Source organism: Haliotis cracherodii, unplaced genomic scaffold (assembly GCF_022045235.1).
Source record: "Haliotis cracherodii isolate W230 unplaced genomic scaffold, xgHalCrac1.p SCAF_25, whole genome shotgun sequence".
NCBI classification, from domain to species: domain Eukaryota; kingdom Metazoa; phylum Mollusca; class Gastropoda; order Lepetellida; family Haliotidae; genus Haliotis; species Haliotis cracherodii.
The window spans coordinates 2604304-2630191 of NW_027266281.1; the positions used below are offsets into that span (position 1 = coordinate 2604304).

The window sequence follows — 25888 nt, forward strand, 5'->3', positions numbered from 1 at the left end:
CCTTGATGAGACCCGTGAAGATTCCGGGGTAGAATAGGTCTTCAGCAACCCATGCTTGCCGTAAAAGGCGACTATACTTGTCGTAAAAGGCGACTAACGGGATCGGGTGGTCAGGCTCGCTGACTTGGTTGATGCATGTCATCGTTCCCAATTGCGTAGATCGATGCTCATGATGTTAATCACTGGATTGTCTGGTCCAGACTCGTTTATTTACAGACTGCCGTCATATAGCTGGAATATCGCTGAGTGCGGCGTTAAACAACAAACTAACAAACAAACAAACAAACATCATACCTCGATGATCATTCGTAGACCGAACTCGTTCTCCAGCTTGCCCTCTCGTCGAGCTTGAACCAGCACGCTGTTGGCCCACATCAAGGGCACCCAGAACTTGTGGAACTGACACTGCGTGTCCTCAAACGTCATTGCTTCGTCCTTGGTGATGAAACCTACAACAACAACACAAGGTCATTAATACCATCACGACTAGATCGGGTGTCGCTGACGATTCAGGGTGGAAGTTTTGGTGGTATCTATTGCTTGAGTTGACTCTACAACACAGCCCCCTTTGTTTCACGTTGGAAGGATCACGTGAACAATAATTTAGGAGTAAGTGAATATTGTTTAACGCCGCAGTCAGCAATGTTCAAGCTTTATCAGCATAATTTGGATCAGACAAACCACAGAATGCAATCAATCAGTCCAGTGGTCGAGCCTGACCACCCGAGCCACGACGACAATGGAACGCTGGGGAAATGTTCTTCACCGGAACCCGATACCCGTGAAGATACGGGTTCGAACAGGTCTTCAGCAATCCATGCTTGTCGTAAGCTTCTCGTAAGAGGCGACTAACGGGATCGGGTGGTCAGGCTCGCTGACGTGGTTTAGCATGTCATCGTATTGCAATTGCGTGGATCGATGCTCATGATGTGAATCATCGGATTGTTTCGTCCAGACTCGATTATTTACAGACCGCTGGAATACAGCTGGAGTGCGGCGTTAAACAACAAACAAACAAACATGTGGTCCTCCTCGCCTCTAGTGACCGCCACCGTGGTCTAGTGGTAGGGCGTCCGCCCGGAGAGCGCAAGGTCAGAGGTTCGATCCCCGGCCGCGTCATACCAAAAGACGTTAAAAGATGGTACTTGTTCTTACCCTGTCTGGCGTTCGGCATTTAGGGGCTAAAACAAGGACTGGTCGGCTCGGAGTCAGTATACTGTGTCTGAGTGGGGTATTTATGTCAAACTGCGGCATGGTATCTCAGTGAGCTAGCACTATAAATCGGCATCAGTCCGGACTAGTACTAGCAGCCACACAAACACACACACGTACATGCACGTCGCTATAAAAGTGCAATAATCTTGGACGCGACGTTAAACACACAACCGGGTTTATCTGCCTCTACAATGTGGTCCTCGTCGTCTCTAGTCCTCTAGTCCTCGCCCGGCCCGCACAACACACAACTGGGTTTACCTGCCTCTACAATGTGGTCCTCCTCGCCTCTAGTCCTCTAGTCCTCTAGTCCTCGCCCGGCCCGCACAACACACAACTGGGTTTACCTGCCTCTACAATGTGGTCCTCCTTGCCTCTAGTCCTCTAGTTCCCGCACAACACACAACCGAGTTTACCTGCCTCTACAATGTGATCCTCCTCGCCTCTAGTCCTCTAGTCCTCGCCCGGTCTGCACAACACACAACCGGGTTTACCTGCCTCCACAATGTGGTCCTCCTCGCCTCTAGTCCTCTAGTCCTCGCCCGGCCCGCACAACACGCAACCGGGTTTACCTGCCGCTACAATGTGGTCCTCCTTGCCTTTAGTCCTCTAGTCCTCACCCGGCCCGCACAACACACAACCGGGTTTACCTGCCTCTACAATATGGTCCTCCTTGCCTTTAGTCCTCTAGTCCTCGCCCGGACCGCACAACACACAACTGGGTTTACCTGCCTCTACAATGTGGTCCTCCTCGCCTCTAGTCCTCTAGTCCTCGCCCGGCCTGCACAACACACAACCGGGTTTACCTGCCTCTACAATGTGGTCCTCCTCGCCTCTAGTCCTCTAGTCCTCTAGTCCTCGCCCGCCCCGCACAACACACAACCGGGTTTACCTGCCTCTACAATGTGGTCCTCCTCGCCTCTAGTCCTCTAGTCCTCGACTGCCCCGCACAACACACAACTGGGTTTACCTGCCTCTACAATGTGGTCCTCCTCGCCTCTAGTCCTCTAGTCCTCGCCCGGCCCGCACGACACACAACCGGGTTTACCTACATCTACAATGTGGTCCTCGTCGCCTCTAGTCCTCTAGTCCTCTAGTCCTCGCCCGGCCCGCACAACACACAACCGGGTTTACCTGCCTCTACAATGTGGTCCTCGTCGCCTCTAGTCCTCTAGTTCCCGCACAACACACAACCGGGTTTACCTGCCTCTACAATGTGGTCCAGAGTCGGGAAGCGCTTCATGACGGCCACGCTGACGGAGCGGGAGATGAGGATAAGGCCGAACAGCATGTAGCGAGCCACCGTCCGCCTCATGATCCGGGACCTCTCGTCCAGGCCGGTCAGGTACGTCGTCATTATGAATAATGTCCTGCAGCAAGCAGTGAATGTTGGTCAGTTCAGTTCAGTTTTACTTCTCTGAAAAACCACCAACGGTGGTACAAGAGTATATATATATATAAATATACAACATATAATATACAATGCAGATCAAGATGGTAACAAGCCTAAATAAAAATATAAAAAATAAAATTTAAAAAATAAACTACATAATAATAATAATAATAATAATAATAATAATAATAATAATAATAATAATAATAATATTTTTTATTAATAATAATTTTAAAAAATATAATAAGACACTTTAACGCAATAATGTGTTCAAATGTACGATGAATCTGGACAGATGTTTCAAAGTGGATATATTTTTAGGTGATAACGTTTTACGCAATTTACACATATTTGGCCAGATATAACAATGCTGTGAGATGTAAAGAAGTCGTTGTTGGAGAAGTGCTTCACACCTAAAAAGATAGTGAAATTCGTCTCCAACAGCAGATGAATTGCATAGTGTGCAGACACGGTTAACGCCGCGGACAGCAATTGTCAAAACAAATATCTTATGTATACATAATGTTCAAGTTATATATACTTGGGAGCATATTTTTCTGTTGAATAATCTTGGAATCTTCATTCAATACAGGCTGCAACACAAGCAAAGACAATTCTCTATGGCAGACTAAAAAGTCTCAGATATATAAAAAGTGTAAATTTTAATCTTTTTCAACAATGCTATTATATGGGGTTGAAGTTTGGGGTGTAGACTCCCACAACATGTATACAAGGTGTGAAGGTGATAATAAATCAAAATAATAAAGTGTTGGTTAAAGTTATTAAAGATGCCATATGATAGATACCCAAGTGGTATGAAATGAGTGTATTGTATGACAAATATGGAAAGCAAACCTGGGATTCGTCAGTTAAAAAACTAATTAATGACTTACGCTTAGATTATGCTTGGCAAAGTCAAAATGTAGATAGCCCTGAACATTTGATGAATTGTGTGCACAAAGGCTCCAAGATACGTACATACATAAGTGGTGTTGTTTCTTAGCTTTATCATCAAAAACGTCAGTACTTTAGTGGAAAACACATTGTATAACTGAAGAATATCTGTTGAAACCACGCTTGTACAAATATAGAATTGCATTTTCTTGAGTCCGATGCTCATCATATGAACTATATATTGAAAGGGGAAGATATTCCAAAATCCCAAAGGAAATTAGATTATGCAGAATGTGTAATTTACAGCTTATAGAGGATGAGAACCATTTTGTTCTCATTTGTCCATTTTATTAGAATTTACGAATTGAATAGCTACATCCATCAATGTATCAATTTTACAAATATATTTTTAGGTTTAATGAATTAATATCTTCTATAAATATTAATGTACTGAAGCCATAGACTGCTTATATATTCCATGCAATGAATTTTAGAAATGATAAGATGAGTGACTCAAACAAATAGAAATCAATACGTCCATCCACTATCCACGAAGATATGTATTACCGGCCTATGGACTTTCAATACTTCTGTAATAAAGATTGATATAATGAACACGGTACAAACAGCATTGTCCGGCAAGCCAACCTTGGAAACACTGACGTGTCTTCACCGTTCGGTAAACAGATCTACCCTACTTCAACTTTAATACACACTAATATAACCTGCCATCCTTTACCACTGCAGCGGACCGCCTCCGTGGTCTAGTGGTAGAGCGTCCGCCCGACGAGCGGAAGGTCCGAGGTTCGGTCCCTGGCCGCGTCATACCCAAAACATTTTAAGATGGTACTTGTTGTTACCCTGTCGGCGTTAGTCCGGACAAGTACAAGCAGCCACACACACGTGCATGCAGGTCGCTACATAAGTGCAATCATCTTGGACGCGACTGTAAACCCCATTTCACCTCACCACACCTCAGCATTTTAGTCGGTACGTTTATGTCAATTCAGATTCAGCTCTCGCGCGGTAAATACTTTAATTCTGACACTCGTTTCGTAAAATCAGTAACACGAATGCGATTATAATAAGTTCTATATATTACCCATAAAGGATAGAATGGTTGTGCGAAATAACTGTCGGATATTTGCATATGTGTATTTTAGCGATTCTCAGTGATGATTGGTCAATTGAAACCATGACGTCACAGTGTTTCATTATAGAGAAAATACGATAGGTCTATTTTTCATGACGTCACATCGCGTCATCAGTGGTCCGTTCCACAAAGCTATCGCAGCGCTAAGTCGATCGTAACTCCCATACTTTAGGCTTACGACTGTCGTTGAGCTACGATCGTTTTGTGGACGGGGGCCCTGAACAAAACGCTGTCTTCGAGGAAGTTACTCGCTTGTGCTGACATTACATCCGGGTTTTTTTCATTTTCTCTCGTAAAATGTCAATGAGTAATATACATGTCGAGAATAATCAACTCGAAACTATGAGTTACGAATCATCTGTCCCCCGTGATTGGATACTGTAAATCCATCGTGGCATATTTTAAGGTTTGTTAAATAAGTTGTTTGTTTCTCATTACGCGATCGTCCCTTGAACTTTCCCCTTACTTAGATTTACGTGACGCTTGGGTAATCCATTTCTTCTTTCAACCTGCTGTAGATAGGTGCTGCGCAATAATTGCCCGTGGGACCGGCCAAGCATTATTCTCTTGTTCATAAAACTGAAATATTTCGAAAATATTTCTTCCACTGCCATTGAATTATCTCTTACAATCTTAAATACCCTCCCAGACACTTATAATCACGTGAAACTATTCAGTTATTGCTGTCCAAATATACGTTTCTCCAGCTCGACATTAACGTTGGTAAGATGCCAACGTTGATGAGTTCCAACCTGTGAGTCGATACAAAAGCCCCAGGAAACAAGGAACAGGTGCAGCCGAAACTGAACCCTACTAATCCGGAAATTCTACTTGACCGATTCCTGTCATCAAAAGCCAAAGGGCGAATAACTGGTGAGTGGATGAATATTGCTTAACGCCGCACGAGTGAGTGAGTGAGTGTGGCTTTACGCCGCTTTTAGCAATATTCCAGCAATATCATGGCTTCACACATTGTAATTTCCGGCTTCACACCAGAAATGGGCTTCACACATTGTACCCATGTCGGGAATCGAACCCGGGTGTTCGGCGTGAAGAGCTAACGCTTTAACCACTAGGCTACCCGACGGCCCCTAACGAGAAATTATAGTGTCCCTTGCTCATATCAGTCACTTCGAAGGTTTGTTTGTTTTTGTTGTTTAACACCGCACTCATTCCAATATACCAGCCCAATATTCCAGCTATATGACGTCGGTCTGTAAATAATCGAGTCTGGATCAAACAATTCAGTATCCGAGCTTGAAGTTATCAATGATTCTGCATCCTAGATCCTTTCGGGTTAGAATAGGTCTTCAGTAACTCATGCTTGCCGTAAGAGGCGACTGCACTTGTAAGATGCTACTAACAGGATCGGGTGGTCATGCTTGCTGAATGTTGATGCGTGTCATTGTATTCCAATGGTGTAGATGGATGCTCATGATCTCAATCACTGGATTGTCTGGTGCAGACTCGAGTATAGCTGGAATATTCCTGAGTGTGGCGTTAAACAACAAACAAACAAACAAACAAACGAACTTCCTACGTCTAGTCTTCCTCTGTCCACTAACCTGTCTGGCCAGGGGATGTTCATGAACTGCTGCCACCACCTCCTCACGACAAGGGACACGTAGAAGCCGAGCACGAAGGAGACGGGGATGAGGCTGGTGAAGCTGTTACAGTGGATGACGATCTTCTCGAACACTCTGAAGCAGAACTTAAATGTGTCAAACACCTGTGACAAACAGTACATCTGTCAAATATCCAGTGACAAACTTTACATCTGTCAAACAACCTGTCACAAACTGTAATCTTTTAAACACACCTGTCACAAACTGTAATCTGTCCAAAAAAACTGTCACAAATTCTTCATCTGTCAAACATCTGTAACAAACTGTAATCACTCAATCATCATCGTCACAAAATGTAATCTGTCAAACATCCTGTCAAAAACTGTAATTTGTCAAACATCCTGTCAAAACCTGTAATCTGTCAAACATCCTGTCACAAACTGTAATCTGTCAAACATCCTGTCAAGAACTGTAATCTGTCAAACATCCTGTCACAAACTGTAAGTTGTCAAACATCCTGTCACAAACTGTAATCTGTCAAACATCCTGTCACAAACTGTAATCTGTCAAACATCCTGTCACAAACTGTGATCTGTCAAACATCCTGTCACAAACTGTAATCTGTCATACATCCTGTCACAAACTGTAATCTGTCAAACATCCTGTCACAAACTGTAATCTGTCAAACATCCTGTCACAAACTGTAATCTGTCAAACATCCTGTCACAAACTGTACATCAGTCAAAACCCCTGTCACAAACTGTAACCTGTCAAACATCTTGTCACAAACTGTACACCTGTCAAACATCCTGTCACAAACTGTAATCTGGCATTGCCTTCATTGTACGGTCATGCAATTCTATGTGCTATATAATCTGTAAAAATTTGTACTTCAAGGCACAAAAATGGTCCACTTCCTATTACTAAAACCACAAAACCCACTCTAATTAAAAGTTAACTGGCGTTGAACAGGAACGAAGGGGAACACCAGCATGTGTCCATGTTGTAATTCCTTAAAATAATAATAAGACACATTTTAAAATTCTATCTAGCAATTTTATGTTCTTTTCGCAGGTCATTGTGAAACATCAGGGGTAGTTTAGGCCCTTTAGGGCAATGGGGTAGCCAAACCGTTCACTCGTCACGCTGAAGGCTTGACTTCGATGCCTCTTTTGGATTCAGGTTTTGGCCGTCATTTTACTGGAATATTAGTAAAAGCGGCGTACAATAATATTCACTCACTGACTTAGTTGTCGTAAGAAGCGACTAACGGGATCGGGTGGTCAAGTTTGCTGATTTGGTTGATGCATGTCATCGTATCCCCATTGGGTAGATACATGTTCAAGGTGACAATCATTGGATTATCTGGTTCAGTCTCAATTATTTACAATACGGAAGATACCTTATACAGGCTCTACACATTGTACCCAACTGGGGGTTTGCGACATGTGAACGCTTTCAGCACTCCTTTTCCTTGGTTGAATACAATAGAAAACCGAGATCACGAAATTCGAGCTCTGTGTGGGTAGAGTTTTATGCGTGAGTGAAGGAGTCGGGTGTCACGCCGCTTTCAAAAGATGCTAGAGTTTGAGGTTTAACTTTGATATTTTCAACAATACGCATCCAATCCTCCCCAAAATAGCATGGCCTGTTTTGACATGTTGTTTGACCCCTAGGAGTGGGGTCAGTCTGTAAAGCCATTTTGTCCATCAAAATTATTAATAATTTTCAGTTAAAAAATATCAAAATATCTGAGCACAGTTTCTTTCGCTTATGAGTATATATACATGGTACGCGAGGGTACTTGTGATTATACTTAATTTGCAATTACCACTAAATTTCAAATGAAGGATTAGATCGACGGCAAAAAGGAAGTATGTGGGGATAAATTCGTTCACACTGAAATGGGTCGTGAGCTCCAGGCTGCGCCCGGTGTTTGTACAGTGTAGGGAGTTAGACATCTAATGTCTTATGGGTGTACGGTGAACGGTCGTTGCGACCTATATAGCGAGGTCACCTTGGATATATACTCTGTTGTCAAGAATTAAAAAAAAACATTGGACATGTTTTGATTCAATGCAATCCGATTATGTGAATATTCAAAGTATTATCTGGTTCACAGTTTATCATTATCATTTATAGTTAAGGGACATTTTTTATCAGTTTAACTGTTTATACTGACTGATTAATTGCAATGTCATTTGTTGCTTCAAGGGCAAAAACTTTTCACACTTTTTTTTGCAAATTTACAGTCTCAGTTTGAGAAGACATTGACTGCTGATGAAATCGTTCGGATTGAGGGTCAAGACATTTAAAACACTTCTCAGATTGAAAAAGTGGTTGAAAATATATAGTGGTCAAATCCCTAAAAAAAATAACAGACAGGGAAATATATTAAAGTTTATAACTAACGTTTGAGTGTTTTTAATAAAAGCTTTTAACTCCTAATGGCCGATCACAGCACCTTAAAATAAAAAGTATCGCCTCGCATTCATAAACGTGGTGTTTAAAGTTGGAAACACAATTATCATGCATGAAATAAAACATTCCTCGAGAAATTCCCATCACATAAATGACCGAAAATATAGGTCAGCGTGAAGACGGGACCCCTTTTTCTGACAACACGGCCATAACTGTCAGTGTGTTGTAGTACAAGGCTCCATAGCGTTGCGCACAACTTCACTCGCGACAGCGCGACACACACAGTGTCATATTTTACAGCCTGCTCGTTCTGATATGGTCACAGACGAATTGGGGTCAGTGGGATGACGCACGCCAAGATGATGGAAGAAGATGGAGAGACAGGTACAACCCCAGACAGGAACAGTGTCTTTTATGTTCATCATCATCACCACCATCATCATCATCATCATCATCATCATCATCATCATCATCACCACCATCATCATCATCATCATCATCATCATCATCATCATCATCATCACCACCACCACCATCATCACCACCACCACCATCATCATCATCATCATCATCATCATCATCACCATCATCATCATCACCACCACCATCATCACCACCACCACCATCATCATCATCATCATCATCATCATCATCATCACCACCATCATCATCATCACCATCATCATCATCATCACCACCATCATCATAAACATCAGCAGCAGCAGCAGCAGCATCACCACCATACTCATCATCATCATCACATCATCATCATCATCATTATCATTCAGCATGATGTCGGTCATCGACAATCTTTGTTTGTTGTTTAACGCCCAACTCAGCAATATTCCAGCTGTATGACGGCGGTCTGTAAATAATCGAGTCTGGACCAGACAATCCATGACCAGTGATTGACATCATGAGCATCGATCTACGCAATTGGGATACGATGACATGAATCAACCAAGTCAGCGTGACCACCCGATCCGTTAGTCGCCTCTGAAGACAAGCAGTCGCCTTTTACGGCAAGCATGGGTTGCTGAAGATCTATTCTACCCCGGATCTTCACGGGTCATCAATCTTTGAATTACACATTGACACTATTGCATCTTAATTGCATTGCAAGAATACAAACAAGGCAGAATCTCTAACAATTTGAACTTTATCGACAGACATTAGTATATTATATTTCTGTATAGTGAGTGTACATAGTATTTCTTGCGAAGATAGATTTGACACAGATCAGCATAAGCCTTACTAACAAGCAAAATTGATACTCATCTTCTCCATACTCATACATACTTTACACATTCTTTTTTCTCCGTGGTCTAGTGGTAGGGCGCCCGCCCGGGGAGCGGAAGGTTTTGGGTTCGACCACCGGCCGCGTCATACCAAGAGACGTTAAAAGATGGTACTTGTTGTTACCCCGCCTGTTGCTCGGAATTAAGGGGCTAAAACAAGGACTGGTCGGCTCGGAGTCAGTATACTGTGTCTGAGTGGGTTACTCATGTTAAACTGCGGCATGGTGTCTCAGTGAGCTAGCACTGTCAGTCTGGACTTGTACAAGCAGACACAAACACACACATACCCACGCGCGCGCGCGCGCACACACACGCACACAGACATACACACGTGCATGCACGTCGCTATAGAAGTGCAATAATCTTGGACGCGACGTCAAACCCAATTTTACTTCACCTCACCTTTTTATTTTATGGGTACTACATCGAAAATTATTAACTGTAATATAATTTATGTAAAGCTTCACGTTGAAAGAAATGTTGATCAGTGAATAGGGCAATGTTTTAGAACCACACGTTAGTCGTATCATAAGTTCTGTTATGAAGCTATCAATATGCTGTATCTGCTGGTTTCTCCAAATCCACCGAAACCTACTTTTTACAAGTAAGGATAAGAATTTATGGATGAACAACTTCTTTATTACAATTTAAGAGCGACGTTTCGGTGTAGGCTCTAACACCGTTATCAAGCTAGTGTTTTTGCAATGTTTGTGACGGATGTCACGGTCGGGCAGGATACGCCCTCCTTTTTTGCGAACACCTGGTATCACTATTTGATTGTGACTCATAAACACATGCTCATGATATAGTCGGAATCATACAATGAGCTTATGGTTTCTTTTGATTATGAAAAGATTGTTATTAGGCGCTGTGTGAATCATAAACGCAAATGTTGTTTTACCAATACTAAACGCTCTTCTAACTTTAATGTGGGAAATATTCCATGTCATCAAGGTCGTATTCATATTTCTGAAAATATATTCTTTTTGCACTCTTATTTATTAAAGGAATTGTTACTTCCTTGTGTGTCTGACCTGTCGCTACCAGGATGTGTACATGTACGTAGTGACCCGTGAAGATCCGGGTAGAATAGGTCTTCAGCAACCCATGCTTGCCATAAACGGCAACTATGCTTGTCGTTAGAGGCGACTAACGGGATCGGGTGGCCAGGCTCACTGACTTGGTTGATGCATGTCATCGTGTCCTATCGATGCTCATGATGTCAATCACTGGATTGCCTGGTCCAGACTCGATTATTTACAGACCGCAGACACTCAGCAATAGTTCAGCTATATGACGACTGTCTGTAAATATTCGAGCCTGGACCAGACAGTCCAGTGATTGACATCATGAGCATTCATCTACGCAGTTGATTTGTTAGTTCATTATTTAACGCGGCACTCAACAATATTCAATCACCAACCAAGTCAGTGAACCTAACCGCCTGATACCGTTCGTCTCCTTTTATGAAAAGCATGCGTTCCTGAAGACCCGGGTCAAAACAGGATTTTGTTGTTAGACATACACAGTGCATTAGTGAAATTTGGATAATGAACCCTCTGATAGTTCAAACTTAATATATCTGAAAATCTGCTTTTTATGCATATTAGCCTAAACTCTTAATCTTACACTGACGTACGTGGAACATTTAAAATTAATTCCACTTAGTCCAAGTGTCGAACACGCGAGATGCTCCTGATTGTAAATGCTAAATTAGAAACTGATTTGGAAATTATTGCCATAGTTACTGCTTGCTCGTGTACATTATTCATCCTCTTGAGAAGGTAACTAACGGCTTTTATACTCAGCATCTTGGCGAAATATGCTGAAATAATTTAAAGTAATAATTTTCACATATCCAACCACCTTTATTACTCGCGGAAGGAGCGACATTTTCCCACTTGACTTTAACATCGTTCAATTTGACGGAATGGGCCCTGTTTAACCGGTGCGGTGCTCAACAGTCCTGCTTATGAAGACTGTAGGGCGTCTAAAATGTCGGCTATAACATCATAATGCCGTTGGTAGAAAACACATAACTAATTTATTCTAAAATGTCTTGCGGAAATGTATTAATGCTATTCACGACCATTAATAAACCGTGGAGATTCCAGATTTTATCTTAGCTGACCTTGTTTCCGTTTAAAAAATATTAAGTCGCAAAGCAACGTTTCTTTCCACTGGGTTATGTTCAACGTCGATTTGGACAATATTTCACATTTATCACAGCGGTATCGGAATGTGTGATCAAAGTTGCCAGAGGTTTCTTGTGTTACAGATACAACTCGCGAGCGAGGCCATCAAAACAGCCACGCTGGAAATATTTGATTTACACTCAGGGTTTACAAAACAATGAGTGACATACTGGTTGTCCTAAAAAAGATAGTTTGTGAAAAAGAAAACTTTCTCTCATTTCAGACCCCCATTCCATACATACAGAGAGATAACATTAACTTATCCTTCCGTTGGGGGGCGGTCGGGGAGCCTAGTGGTAAAAGCGTTCGGTCGTCAAGCCGAAGACCCGGGTTCGATTCCCGACACGGGTACAATGTGTGAAGCCCATTTCTGGTGTCCCCCGCCGTGATATTACTGGAATATTGCTAAAAGCAGCGTAAAACCACTCACTCACTATCCTTCCCTTGGACCCCTGGGCCGGCAATGCGGCTCTGTATCTCAGTCGGCTAGCTCTTCAAAACCTATGTCGATAGTAAATATCATTCACAGAAAATTTGTCAGCAGCATTTCGTTGTCATTTGTCAAAGATACCTTTACCGTCGGCGGTATTAAACAACTCCTTGTCATTTTGAGTTTATGCCTTTGAATTTTCGATTTTTAAGATCGGCGGACGCGAAACCTTGCTAAAAATAAACTGAGGCCCAATAAAACACGGACTTTGGGTATGCATACCAGGCACGGGAAATGTCTGTTAACAGAATTAATGTCAGAAATATATCTCTTTTTGACGCTTACGTTTTTCATTATCAAAGCAGTCACTGCATATTTTAATACGAAGCGTGGTTGAATTCAGTGGAGCAATGTCGGTGTCCCGCAGCTGACAAGCTTCTGTCAAGTTGGATGTGTGGTCACAGGATGGTGTTATACTGCAGTTGTCGCTGACTGTAATCGCAACACTTGTTCACACTCGCAAATCTTAAAATCAGATCTAGTTCTCGCTACCGCTAAACAAAGATCTGAGGACATCCCATTACGGTTCACGTCAGCACGACTTTTCATCCAACCAATCAGAGCGTCGCTTACCAGATCCTGATAGTGACAGTCGGAATGTGTTTTCTAATCATGCAACCTCGAAATATTTAACACGGGGTATTCCGAACGACAGTTACGGGTTTAATGATTATATCCATACAATCTAGGCCATCTATAAGCCATTCCAGAATGTTGTTTTGGTCAGTTTTAAAAATAAGTTTCGAAGCGTAGTCGCCAGTTTGAAACTAGTGCCGTAAAGCTCGAGATAGCTGCATTCTGATTGGCAAATGTCGATTTCTTGTCAGTGATTTCACTGGTCGGTCAATGTTCGCGAAAGGTTGTTCTGACGTGACCCGTAATGGGATGTCCTCAGGTCTTTGGTTAGCGGTAGCGAAAACTAAGATCTGAATTTAATGAGATTGTCACACTCGTGGATTGACAGATGCCTACTGGTAAGTTTAGGAGGATAAGTTTAACAAACTCATAAAACGCGTTTGAGACCAGTAGGCATGCTTTGAATTTGGGCACACATATTTGGCTTGTTACTGGTAGAGAGTAAGTGAGTGAGTGAGAGAGAGAGTGAGTGAGTGAGTGAGTGAGTGAGTGAGTGAGTGAGTGAGTGAGTGAGTGAGTTGGGTTTAACGCCGCCTTTAACAGTATTCCAGTCATATCACGGTGTGTCTGCTTACTGTGGGAGGAAAGCCCGAAGTAATGCAGGTCTCTGACGTTTACCACTTCGGTGAAACCAACGAGCACGGGTAATGTGCTGACAATCCTATAAACACAATCGGGCCGAACCGGGATTCGAACCCACAATCATAGGATTCTGTCATGCCCAAGGGACGCAAGCCTCCACAGTGAATAGACGACTGGGCCACCCGTGTCCCCTACAGGTAGAACGGGTGTATGCATGTTGTGCACGTGCATGGCATGACGATGAATTTGACTGCACTCCTGTGGATACACGTGTTACTTACAAGACCATAAGAATATAAGTCGATACTATGATTCTCTAAAAGTGGTTTGGTGGAAGTTAATTACAAACAAATAAATTCGTCATTACCGTTTTAACTGACATCGGGTACCTCAGATAAGAACGTACTATCATGTGCTATTGAACTCGTCACTAGACTCGTTGTTAACCGAGACAGGACACGCACATATCCACCGTACTACTTGTCGCGGACCACCCGCTACCCCTTTCTTCACAATGGTACGCGCCAGGGGTCGGACCTCATGCATAGTCATACGGGGTTAACTGTTAGGTCACAGCTCAACCTATCCTGGCAATAACCCTCCCTTCCTATCACAGACTGTTGATTATTTTTTTTACATAAATAAATATTTTCGAAAAATAATTAGATAAAAATAAACTGGCAGACTCCCAATCAGACGGACATACAGAATAACACGAGGAGGAAAGACACGAGGAGGGACGGATGAAGTTGGAAAGGCCACGGGAAGGATTTTTTTGCTTTGTTTTTTATTTAACGCTACTCTCAGCAATATTCCAACTATATGACAGCGGTCTGTAAATAACGGGGTCTGGACCAGACAATCCAGTGATTGACATCATGAGCATCGATCTGAGCAAATGGGATACGATGACATGCATCAGCCAAGTCTGCAAACCTGACCACCCGATGGGTTCAATGTGTGAAGCCCATTTCTGGCGTCCCCCGCCGTGATATTGCTAGGATAATGCTAAAAGCGGAGTAAAACCATACTCACTCACTTATTTTCAAAATCTTGCTTGAGGTATTGTAGACCTTGTCTTACCCCCCGTCACATAACTAGGTGAGGTGAAATGGGTTTTAACGTCGCGTCCAAGATTATTGCACTTATATAGCGACGTGCATGCACGTGTGTGTGTGTGTGTGTGTGGCTGCTTGTACTCGTCCGGACTGATGCCTATTTACAGTGCTAGCTCACTGAGATACCATGCCGCAGTTTAACATGAATACCCCACTCAGACACAGTATACTGACTCGGAGCCGACCAGTCCTTGTTTTAGCCCCTTAATGCCGAGCGCCAGACAGGGTAAGAACAAGTACCATCTTTTAACGTCTTTTGGTATGACGCGATCGGGGATCAAACCCCGGACGTTCCGCTCTCCGGGCGGACGCTCTACCACTAGACCACGGAGGCGGTCCGTCACATAACAAGGTATGAATAACCCTTTACCTTTTCTGAGGTTCCGTCAGCAACAGGCGATACAGAAGACTGATTGATGTGTACAGAACTCCAAATATCAACATCTCCTTGAACATCAGCTTGTAGACGCTGCCCTTCCACGCTGCAAGGAGCTTGACAAAGCCCCCTAGCGACGTTGTCGCCACCCGGTATTGGTAGATGATCGTCATGGTATCCACTCAAGCAGATCATCACTGACAAGATGGCGGCATTCTAACTTGTAGCCTCAGTTCGTCAGAACTCTATTTCAAGGAAACAAAACAGGATTAGCTTAAAGGGTAATGTTAGAAAAACAGAGCAAAGTTATATTTGTAGATAATAACTGTCACTCCAAGCGGGGACGACTTGGAGTGTCTATAACACGTCTGTTTCCCAGTTACCAAAGCCGCACTTACAAATAATCCATTAGCATATCTGGATGGGTGAGTGAGTTGGGTTTTACCCCGCTTTATTAGAGAAATATCCCACCAGAAATTGACATCACACATTGTACCCATGTAGGGAATCGAACCCGGGTCTTCAGCGTGACGAGCGAACGCTTTAACCTCTAGACTACACCACCGACGGGCGGTGACGGCGGTGACGGCGTCCTGTAAATAATCAAGTCTGTTTCAGATAATCCAGTGATTGACATGATGAACAACGGTGCACAAGGTATGGGTACGATGACACACAATCAACCAAGTCACCGAACGAATCTGGGATGAAGATCAGTAGATCCTGGCGCGACTAAGGGGCGCAACTCTGCACGGTGTACAGCGCCCCAGTCTTCTCGCGTTAATCACGGTCTTAATATTGATTTGGTGAAACTGTTGTCACGGAGGCAGGATGCAACATCCACTAATACTTCAATTAAAATTATTTGAAATATATGACTGCTTGTGCATCGAACTGAGCCTATGATTACACTTATTCTGAAAATCAAACTAAACTTCTTTTACCAACGCACAATCTTAAAAAAGCGTCATTCTAAAATGTAATCAAAAAGCATTGTGACCGTTTGGAAATTTAAATACCACATCATGGTCTCAGCAACATCCATTCACTAAAGCTGCATAAAATTGAAAAGTTATGTACAAACGGCCATTATGTTTATTTTTAACAAACAAACACGTGGAACGACCTCAGAACAATATGGCATCGAAAGGTGAAGGTCGTTGCTATGGTAATCACGCATGTCAAAAAGGCCATGTGGGGACAATGAACACTAATTCTTTAAACGCCGGCGGAGCAAACAATTGCCACCTGTACGAGAATGGATGTGTATATATATCTACATGCTGGCCGGGAGAGGTTTTGTATTCACTTTCCGTTAACCCTGAACAAGAGTTCTACAGCCCTGCGTGGCACACAATGACCCGACACGTACATCGCATAGGTTCAAGGTCGATATATGGGGGGCACGGGTGGCCCAGTCGTCTAAAGCGCCGCGAGTCGCTGTGCAGAGTTGCGTCCCTTGGGCACGCCAGAAACCTATGATGGTGGGTTCGAATCCCGGTTCGCCCTGATTATCTTTCTAGGTTTGTCAGCACCATACCCGTGCTCGTGGGTTTCACCGGAGTGGTAAACGTCTCAGACCTGCATCACTTCGGGCTTTCCCCCCATATTAAGCTGACACGCCGCGATATAACTGGAATACTGTTAAAAGCAGCGTTAAACCCAACTGACTCACTCGATATATGACTTTGTTTGTGTAAATTTGGAATGTGATCAGATCTTTATTTTATTAAGTATTCAAACAACACAATTACAAACATATGTCCTTATTCATCGAATTGTGTCGTTTCAGAAACAATTAATAGGAACCCCTCATATGTTTTTAAAAGATTTATTCCGAACTTGCTTCAGTACCCGTGAACATCCGGGTTAGAATAGGTCTTCAGTAACCCATGCTTGTCATACGAGGCGACTAACGGGATCAGGTGTCAAGCTCGCTGACTTGGTTGGAGCATGTGATCGTAACCTAATTGCTTGGATCGGTGCTCATGATATCAATCACTGGGTTGTCTTATTTACAGATTGATATCGCTAGCATCGATCCACGCATTTGGGATACGATGACATGCATCAACCAAGTCAGCGAGCCTGACCACCCGACTTCGACAAGCATGGGTTTATGAAGACCTAGTCTACCTCCGGTCTTCACGGGTGAACAAACAAAGTTGTGTTATGTTTTTTTCAACGTGACATCACATCCAGCCATTTTGTAAGTTTTTATTGTTTTGATCCCAAGAGAAACCAATTTTGTTAGGCTTTCCTCCCATTCTAGTTATACAAATATAAATAAATATGGCCTAAATATGGCCTTGTTACTAAACATTGCGAAGAGTGAGTGCGTGAGTGAGTGAGTATATGGTTTTACGCTGCTTTTAGCAATATTCCAGCAATATCACGGCGGGGGACACCAGAAATGGGCTTCACACATTGTACCCATGTCGGGAATCGAACCCGGGTCTTCAGTGTGACGAGCGAACGCTTTAACCACTAAGCTATCCGACCGCCCCGAGTGAGTGAGTGAGTGAGGTGGTTTTACGCCACTTTTAGAAAACTTCCAGCAACCCCACGGCGGGGCGCAGCAGGAGTGGGCTACACACATTGTACCATGTGGGGAATCGAACCCGGGCCTTCACCATATTAAACGAAGGCTTAAACCACTAAGCTGCCTCACCGACCCCATGGTGTTGGAGTAGCTTGTTGCAGACAGTGTCAGACAGTGGTGTAGGAATGCGTGGTTCCATGTGATACAAGAGAACGGAAAGCATGTGAGGAAACGAATCATGTGTCTGGCGCATATCAAGCCTTAGTGCGTGCACGTGAAAATCATGCGTTTCATGTCTGGCACGACCCCAACGGGTTATTCCGCGCAGGTGGTCCGCTCACACGTATCAAAATAGTTATTTTGAAAGGTTAGAAATGTGCATATATGTATGTAAACATGTGGTTTCTTATGACTCGTTGACCGGCCGGATGAAATAGATAATGTGATATGATATAATATGATTAATAATATAATATGATGAATAGAATAGAATAGAATAGAATAGAATAGAATAGAATAGAATAGAATAGAATAAAATGATAAAATAAAATAAAATAAAATAAAATAAAATAAAATAAAATAAAATAAAATAAAATAAAATAAAATAAAATAAAATAAAATAAAATAATAAAATAAAATAAAATAAAATAAAATTTAGAGGGCCTCATGGAAAATGATGATTACAAAATTCTTTGGAATAAGCCCATTTACAGCCAACAAACCTGATCTTGTCCTTTTTGATAAATCCAATGAAATCATTTATATTATTGAATTTTCTGTCCCTTTTGACAATAATGTGATTGACAAGATTCAGGAAAAGCATGGCAAATATGCAGACCTCGCTTTCGAAATATCACGCTTGCATCCCAAGTACCAAGTTGTCCGACTCCCCATTGTTCTCGGTGTCTCAGATTTGGTACCTCCCAATCTGTTGACTGACATTGGGAGAGTACCCTTGTTTTCTACCAGGTATACAGCCCTTCTGACAATCTGGGTAATGCAGAAGGTTGCAGTGTTGGGGAGTCTTCATATTCTGCGAAAAGTTCTGGGTGGGTTTGACTAGGCTGCTAATGGGAGAAGTCCCATTCGCTGCCTGGGCTGCGTGTAGAGGGGGCAAGGGCCCTGAGCTGATGATGAGTCTAACCAGCCTGACTGTGCCAGGATCACCCATACCCTCTTTGCTGCATTTTTTTTTTTTAATTTTAATCTGTACATAATAAAAATAATGACACTAATGATGATGATGACGACGACGACGACGACGATGATGATGATGATGATGATGATGATGATGATTGCTGACATACTGGTTGTTCTAAAAATATGTGTATGTTTGAAAGATATTCGGTTTAGCCCCAAACAGTCCGTCAAACCCACCTTGACTTAGGACCCGACTCGCCGGACGTTGTTTTTGAATCACACTCGAGGGGTAATTTTACCCAATTCTCCTCTAGTGAGAACATATCGGGTCCAGGGTAAGGTTGCTGTATCTACAATAGCCGCCAGCTGTCTTCACGGCGAGGGCATTAAACAACTGCACAAATATAGATCCTACCTGAGCATGTTCCTCGACCCGCGCTTTGCTGGGGAGTGCTCTATTGTAAACAAACGCTGATATTTTCCAACAAATGGCTCCCGAATGTATTTTGGATACACCTTGGTGATAACACTGATAATAAAGCGTTGATCATCTTTTGATGGTGGGGAGAGTTTACAATTCACGATTTCAGTAAATGAGGGTTAATCTTTAGTCGGGAACCCGTTAATCTAGAATCCGTTAATACCGAACCCGTTAATCTAGAACCCGTTAATCAAGAACTCCGCTTATTTCAAACCTTTTAATCCTGAACCTGTTAATCAAGAACTCCGCTGATCCCGAACCCTTAAATCCTGAATCAGTCAATTGGTTGATGTGTGAACCTTTTAATCCTGAACCCATTTATCTAGAATCCGTTAATTGGTTGATGTGTGAACAACGGTTTTGAATGGTTGACTGTTTGAATGTCATGGTTGATTGGTTGATATGTGAACAATGGTTTTGACTGGTTGACTGTTTGGATATGTCATGGTTGAATGGTTGATATGTGAACAATGGTTTTGACTGGTTGACTGTTTGGATATGTCATGGTTGAATGGTTGATATGTGAACAATGGTTTTGACAGGTTGACTGTTTGGATATGTCATGGTTGAATGGTTGATATGTGAACAATAGTTTCGACTGGTTGACTGTTTGGATATGTCATGGTTGATTGGTTTATGTTTGAACAATGGTTTTGAATGGTTGACTGTTTGGATATGTCATGGTTGATTGGTTGATGCATGAACAATGGTTTTGACTGGTTGACTGTTTGGATATGTCATGATTGAATGGTTGATATGTGAACAATGGTTTTGACTGGTTGACTGTTTGGATATGTCATGGTTGAATGGTTGATATGTGAACAATGGTTTTGACTGGTTGACTGTTTGGATATGTCATGGTTGAATGGTTGATATGTGAACAATAGTTTCGACTGGTTGACTGTTTGGATATGTCATGGTTGATTGGTTTATGTTTGAACAATGGTTTTGAATGGTTGACTGTTTGGATATGTCATGGTTGATTGGTTGATGCATGAACAATGGTTTTGACTGGTTGACTGTTTGGATATGTCAAACAGTCAACCTGTTTGGCTGATGTATGATCAATGGTCTTTCTCTGGTAGATTTTCATGAGTTCTCAATAAGCTTCAACATTATGGTTTAATGACGATTTGTACATCCCAAATGCCAGCAATCCGGCAAATTAATCGGCCGTCAAATCTCATAAGCTGGATTAAATTTATAAATAGAAGATTTTCAACACCTGCCTCCACGGAGCGAATGCATGTCATGTGATTTCCGATAATAATTATCAGGCTCGACTTAAATAACGTTCCCCACCCCCTTCCCCCAAAAGCTGATGGGCATTATCAGATGTTCCTGCTCTAGGATGTCGAATCAGGTCTGCACCTAACCGGATCATGATTAAAACGAAATCTGCATTCACCGATGTATAAATAAAAGTGTTCCGTTCGAGTGAGTGTGGGGTTTGAAGTTGAACGGTCAGATTTGCATTTTCGTTGCGACCCGCGACCTCGACCGTTATTTTTTGTATGTGTCTCAGCACAGCGTGTACAATACATCAGTACAATACATCAGTACAATACATCAGTTCAATATCTCCTTCTGTACCGACAGAACTAAAGACTGGTTCCTGAATGAATCCTATAAATTCTAATAGGTATATGCAAAAAAATTAGGGACTATCTTTTCTTTCGCCACATTTTCACACAGAAAAATGTTGGTTTCTACGTGTTCACATTTATTCAAGACGCTTATTGACATTTATTCATGATGTATGTTAATATCTATTCATGGCGTATGTTCATATTCATTACGTGTGTTCATATTTAATCAAGGTATGACATATGTTAATATTCATTCATGATGTATGTAAATATTTATTCATGACGTATGTTAAAATTTATTCATGACGTATATTCATATTCATAACGTGTGTTCATATTTATTCAAGGTATGACACATGTTCACATTTATACATTTATTCACGAGAAACCAAAGATCACAAACGAAAAGATCACAATCTGAGAATCGAACCCACAATGAGCGGATCATGACACGCAAAGGGACGCAACTCTGCACAAAGCATTATACCACTGGCACCTGGTGTCTCAAGGCTATTTTCAAATATCTCGTTTGAGAATATACAACGAACGTCCACAACATGGTGAGGTGAGGTGAATGGGGTTTAACGTCGCGTCCAAGATTATTGCACTTATATAGCGACGTGCATGTACCTGTGTGTGTGTGTGTGTGTGTGGCTGCTTGTACTAGTCCGGATTGATGCCGATCTATAGTGCTAGCTCACTGAGATACCATGCCGCAGTTTAACATGAATACCCCACAGTATACTGACTCCGAGCCGACCAGTCCTTGTTTTAGCCCCTTAATGACGAGCGCCAGACAGGGTAACAACAAGTACCAGCTTTTAACGTCTTTCGGTATGACGCGGTCGGGGATCGAACCCCGGACCTTCCGCTCTCCGGGCGGACGCTCTACAACTAGACCACGGAGGCGGTCCTCCACAGCATGGACGTAGACTAGAAATACAGGGTGATAGCATGCAACCCAAATATTAGAGACATACTTACAAACGTGGACTATCCTCAGACAATGTTAAGAATATTCCGAGCGGCAACAACACACTCATAGTCCACCATCATAGACACATTTCTGAACATCCAAAATAGCCACACTACAACACAGAACACAACGCAAAAGCCAGCAACACTCCTGTAAGATTCCAATATGCAATCGCCCTGGGCAATGTAAGAGCCAATAGAACGGCACTCATCTACTAAACTCTTATGGCCCAGGTGTACGGAGCGTCTAGTAGGCATCGCTTGCTTTGGCTGCGTATGGAGTACGTAAAGGGCCATATGTTAAGTATACTATTGTTTTCCTCGCAAAACAACTAAATCCGGTTTGTGATTTCAATGTGCGAACCGGTTACGTTTTAAGTAACAGGTTTAAAGCAGGTGGCAGTTAAAGAATTTAGTACCTCGAAAATATTATGTGTGGCGTCAGAAATGACGTGACAACTGCCAGATGAAGCACAAAGCCTAACAAACAAGTTTTTTGGCTTGCTAAGGTGCGGTCTTTGATTGCACTCGTGCCTACGCTAGTATCATGTAAAGATAACTCCATTTTAGTGCTGCGACAGCCCCTTCTTGAATAAATAACTCGTTGTATAAACAAGTTTCCCTATGAAATTCACAACTATTGTCTTGAGGCACAAAACCTCCGCTGTATTGGAGTTTCAGACAGTTTTTTAAGTGCAAGTATATTCTATACTGTGGCCGCTTTGCTGTAACTGAAACGATTGGTTATGCTTGGTTTGCTGGACCTTTCACAACACCCTTACATACATGTCACACTGAACATTCATTTGCCAACTCCCTTAGATACCTAAATACTGAGCTTTCTATTTACAATGCCCTTACATACATGAGACACTGAACTTTCATCTGACAACGCCCATAGATACACGTAATACTGAACTTTCATTTGACAACGCCCATAGATATATGAAATACTGAACTTTCATTTGACAACGCCCCTAGATACATGAAATACGGAAATCCATTTTCACAACGGCATCCGCCATTGCACTTAATCCGGCACAGCATGAACCAGAAAGACACCAGTCTGCACCAGATGTCAAACCTGACTGACAAGACCTTAGTCATCAAACATTTCATCATCCTCATTTTTTCTCCTCTTTTGGACAACAGCATCAGAACATTTGTCCACGACACTGACGACAGGTTTATGACTGTACCGACATACCATAGAAACTCAAGGAAACTCAGCATCATATATTAATGTTTTCAAACTCGATTCTGTCAAGCATATATTGGTCGCTAACAAACAATCAAATACTGTCTGGCGATACCATGATTGTTACATCCGTGTTTTAAACCGTATGAGAATTGATCTTCAGCTACCGATGCTTAGAGGCGACAAACGGAATCTGGTGGTCAGGCTCGCTGACTTGGTTGATGCATGTCATCGTTTCCCAATTGCATGGATCGATGCTCATGATGTCAATGACTGGACTGTCTGGTCCAGACTCGATTATTTACAGACCGCCGTCATGTGGTTGGAATATTGCTGAGTGTGGTGTTAAACGACAAACAAGCAAACAAACAGATCAGACACGGCTTGTTTTTATACAAACCAGGTGAAAACTCGCGTCTGGAAAGTGTTAGCCGGCCATATTGTCTCGGTACACCACTAACTATTTAAGGAAAATGTAACAATTTCCAGTTACATAGGTGATCGATATCACGATATGTAACCAACATGTTACAATTGTATCAGTTCAATCAGCTTCTTTCATCCATGTGTTCAAACGTCAATGATTATGTTAATCTCTAAGACTACTACTACTAGTACTACTACTGCAGATGCTACTACTACTACCACCATCACTACTACTGCAGATGCTACTACTACAACTACTACTAGTACTACTACTAGTGCTACTCTTACTACCACTGCCACTATCAATACTACTGCAGCTCCTGCTACTACTGCTACTACTACTACTAGTGCTGCTACTTCTACTACCACCATCACTACTACTACTTACTACTAGTACTAAAGCTGCTACTACTACTACTGCTACTACTGAAGCACCTACTACTACTGCTACTACTACTACTTCTACTACCACCATCACTACTACTACTTACTACTACTACTACTACTACTAAAGCTGCTATTACTAGTACTACTACTACTGCTACTACTGCTAGTACTACTAATACTGCTACTACTAGTACTACTACTACTGCTACTTCTACTACTAGTGCTGCTACTTCTACTACCACCATCACTACTACTACTAAAGCTACTACTACTAGTACTACTACTACTGCTACTACTGCTAGTACTACTAATACTGCTACTACTACTACTTCTACTACCACCATTACTTCTACTACTTACTACTACTACTAAAGCTGCTACTACTAGTACTACTACTACTGCTACTACTGCAGCTCCTACTACTACTGCTACTACTTCTACTACTAGTGCTGCTACTTCTACTACCACCATCACTACTACTACTAAAGCTACTACTACTAGTATACCTACTACTGCTACTACTGCAGCTCCTACTACTACTGCTACTACTACTTCTACTACTGCAGCTCCTACTACTACTACTGCTACTACTGCAGCTCCTACTACTACTGCTACTACTACTTCTACTAGTGCTGCTACTTCTACTACCACCATCACTACTACTACTTATTACTACTACTAAAGCTGCTACTACTACTACTACAGCTGGAGGTACTACTAATACTGTTACTACATCGAGTACAACTAAAGTTATCCAACGCATCAGATTTTCTAACTAATACCATTGCAAACTAAGACAAATATCCAATTCATTCCTGACTGTTTTAACACAGAGTCCTTCCCGTATTGTTTCAACTGTTTGGAGAATTGTGCAATACATCAACTTCAAAGTAGCCTGAGATTCACGCCATCCACACATGAAATACATTAGAAGCTTCAACATGTTTTAAAAAGACAACCAACCTGACCGCCATGGACGCAGGACGCTCGACGCGGTCTCCTGGCTACATTGGGACGACCATGCTCGACATATGACGTCACATAGATGGCTAGGTAAGACAAATTGTCTGTCAGTCTCCTTGACAGACGCAATGAATACTTAATATTACATGGTGAGTGGGGGGGAAGTGTCACCGCTCCCCAAAAGAACTGACTTTTGTTTGTTTTGCTGGATTCATCACCACTGTATTTATGTATGCAAGATGTATCCTGAACAAAAAATGTGAGGGATCATCACTATTTAGGGGGATGTTTTTTTAATGAAATTGTGAGCTTGGTCTTCACTGCAAAAATGTCCTTAACGTTTTTGTTCAGTGTAATATGATGTTTGGTTTTGGTTTGGTTTGTTGTTTAACGCCGCACTCAGCAGTATTCCAGCTATATGACGGGGTTGGTAAATAATCGAGTCTGGACCAGACAATCCAGTGATTGACAACATGAGCATCGATACATGCAATTGGGACCGATGACATGCATCAACCAAGTCAGCGAGCCTGACCACCCGATCCCGTTAGTCGCCTTTTACGACAAGCATAGTCGCCTGTTACGGCAAGTGTGGGTTGCTGAAGACCTATTCTACCCCGGATCTTCACGGGCCCAGTGTAATATGGGATGCAAGCAACCTCACATCACATGCACGGTACATGTCAAATTCTGAAGTCAGTCAACGAATCATCTTCCCCAGACAAGAGCGTCCACTGGCCTTTTTATCAAAATCTTGTTTCCACTCTTGCCACACCAAGCTCGCTTTTCTGCGCTGAATGTGGGGAGGAAGTGTCACCGCTCCAAAAAAGAACTGACTTTCGTTTGTTTTACTG

The 25888-nt window shown here is 42.3% G+C and overlaps 1 protein-coding gene across 1 annotated transcript in view; it reads right to left on the minus strand.

Annotated features, from left to right (window-relative positions):
* The window catches only part of LOC139472809 (bestrophin-4-like), a 34584-nt gene extending 12366 nt beyond the window's left edge, over window positions 1-22218 (minus strand). Inside the window, exons 1-5 of the mRNA XM_071255287.1 lie at window positions 22070-22218; window positions 15328-15578; window positions 6218-6352; window positions 2416-2582; window positions 295-449 (exon numbers count right to left, since the gene is read on the minus strand). Coding sequence (XP_071111388.1) covers window positions 295-449; window positions 2416-2582; window positions 6218-6352; window positions 15328-15506 — 636 coding nt within the window. The 5' untranslated portion in view covers window positions 15507-15578; window positions 22070-22218. The remainder of the gene's footprint in view (window positions 1-294; window positions 450-2415; window positions 2583-6217; window positions 6353-15327; window positions 15579-22069) is intronic.
* Between the last annotated feature and the right edge of the window lie 3670 nt (window positions 22219-25888).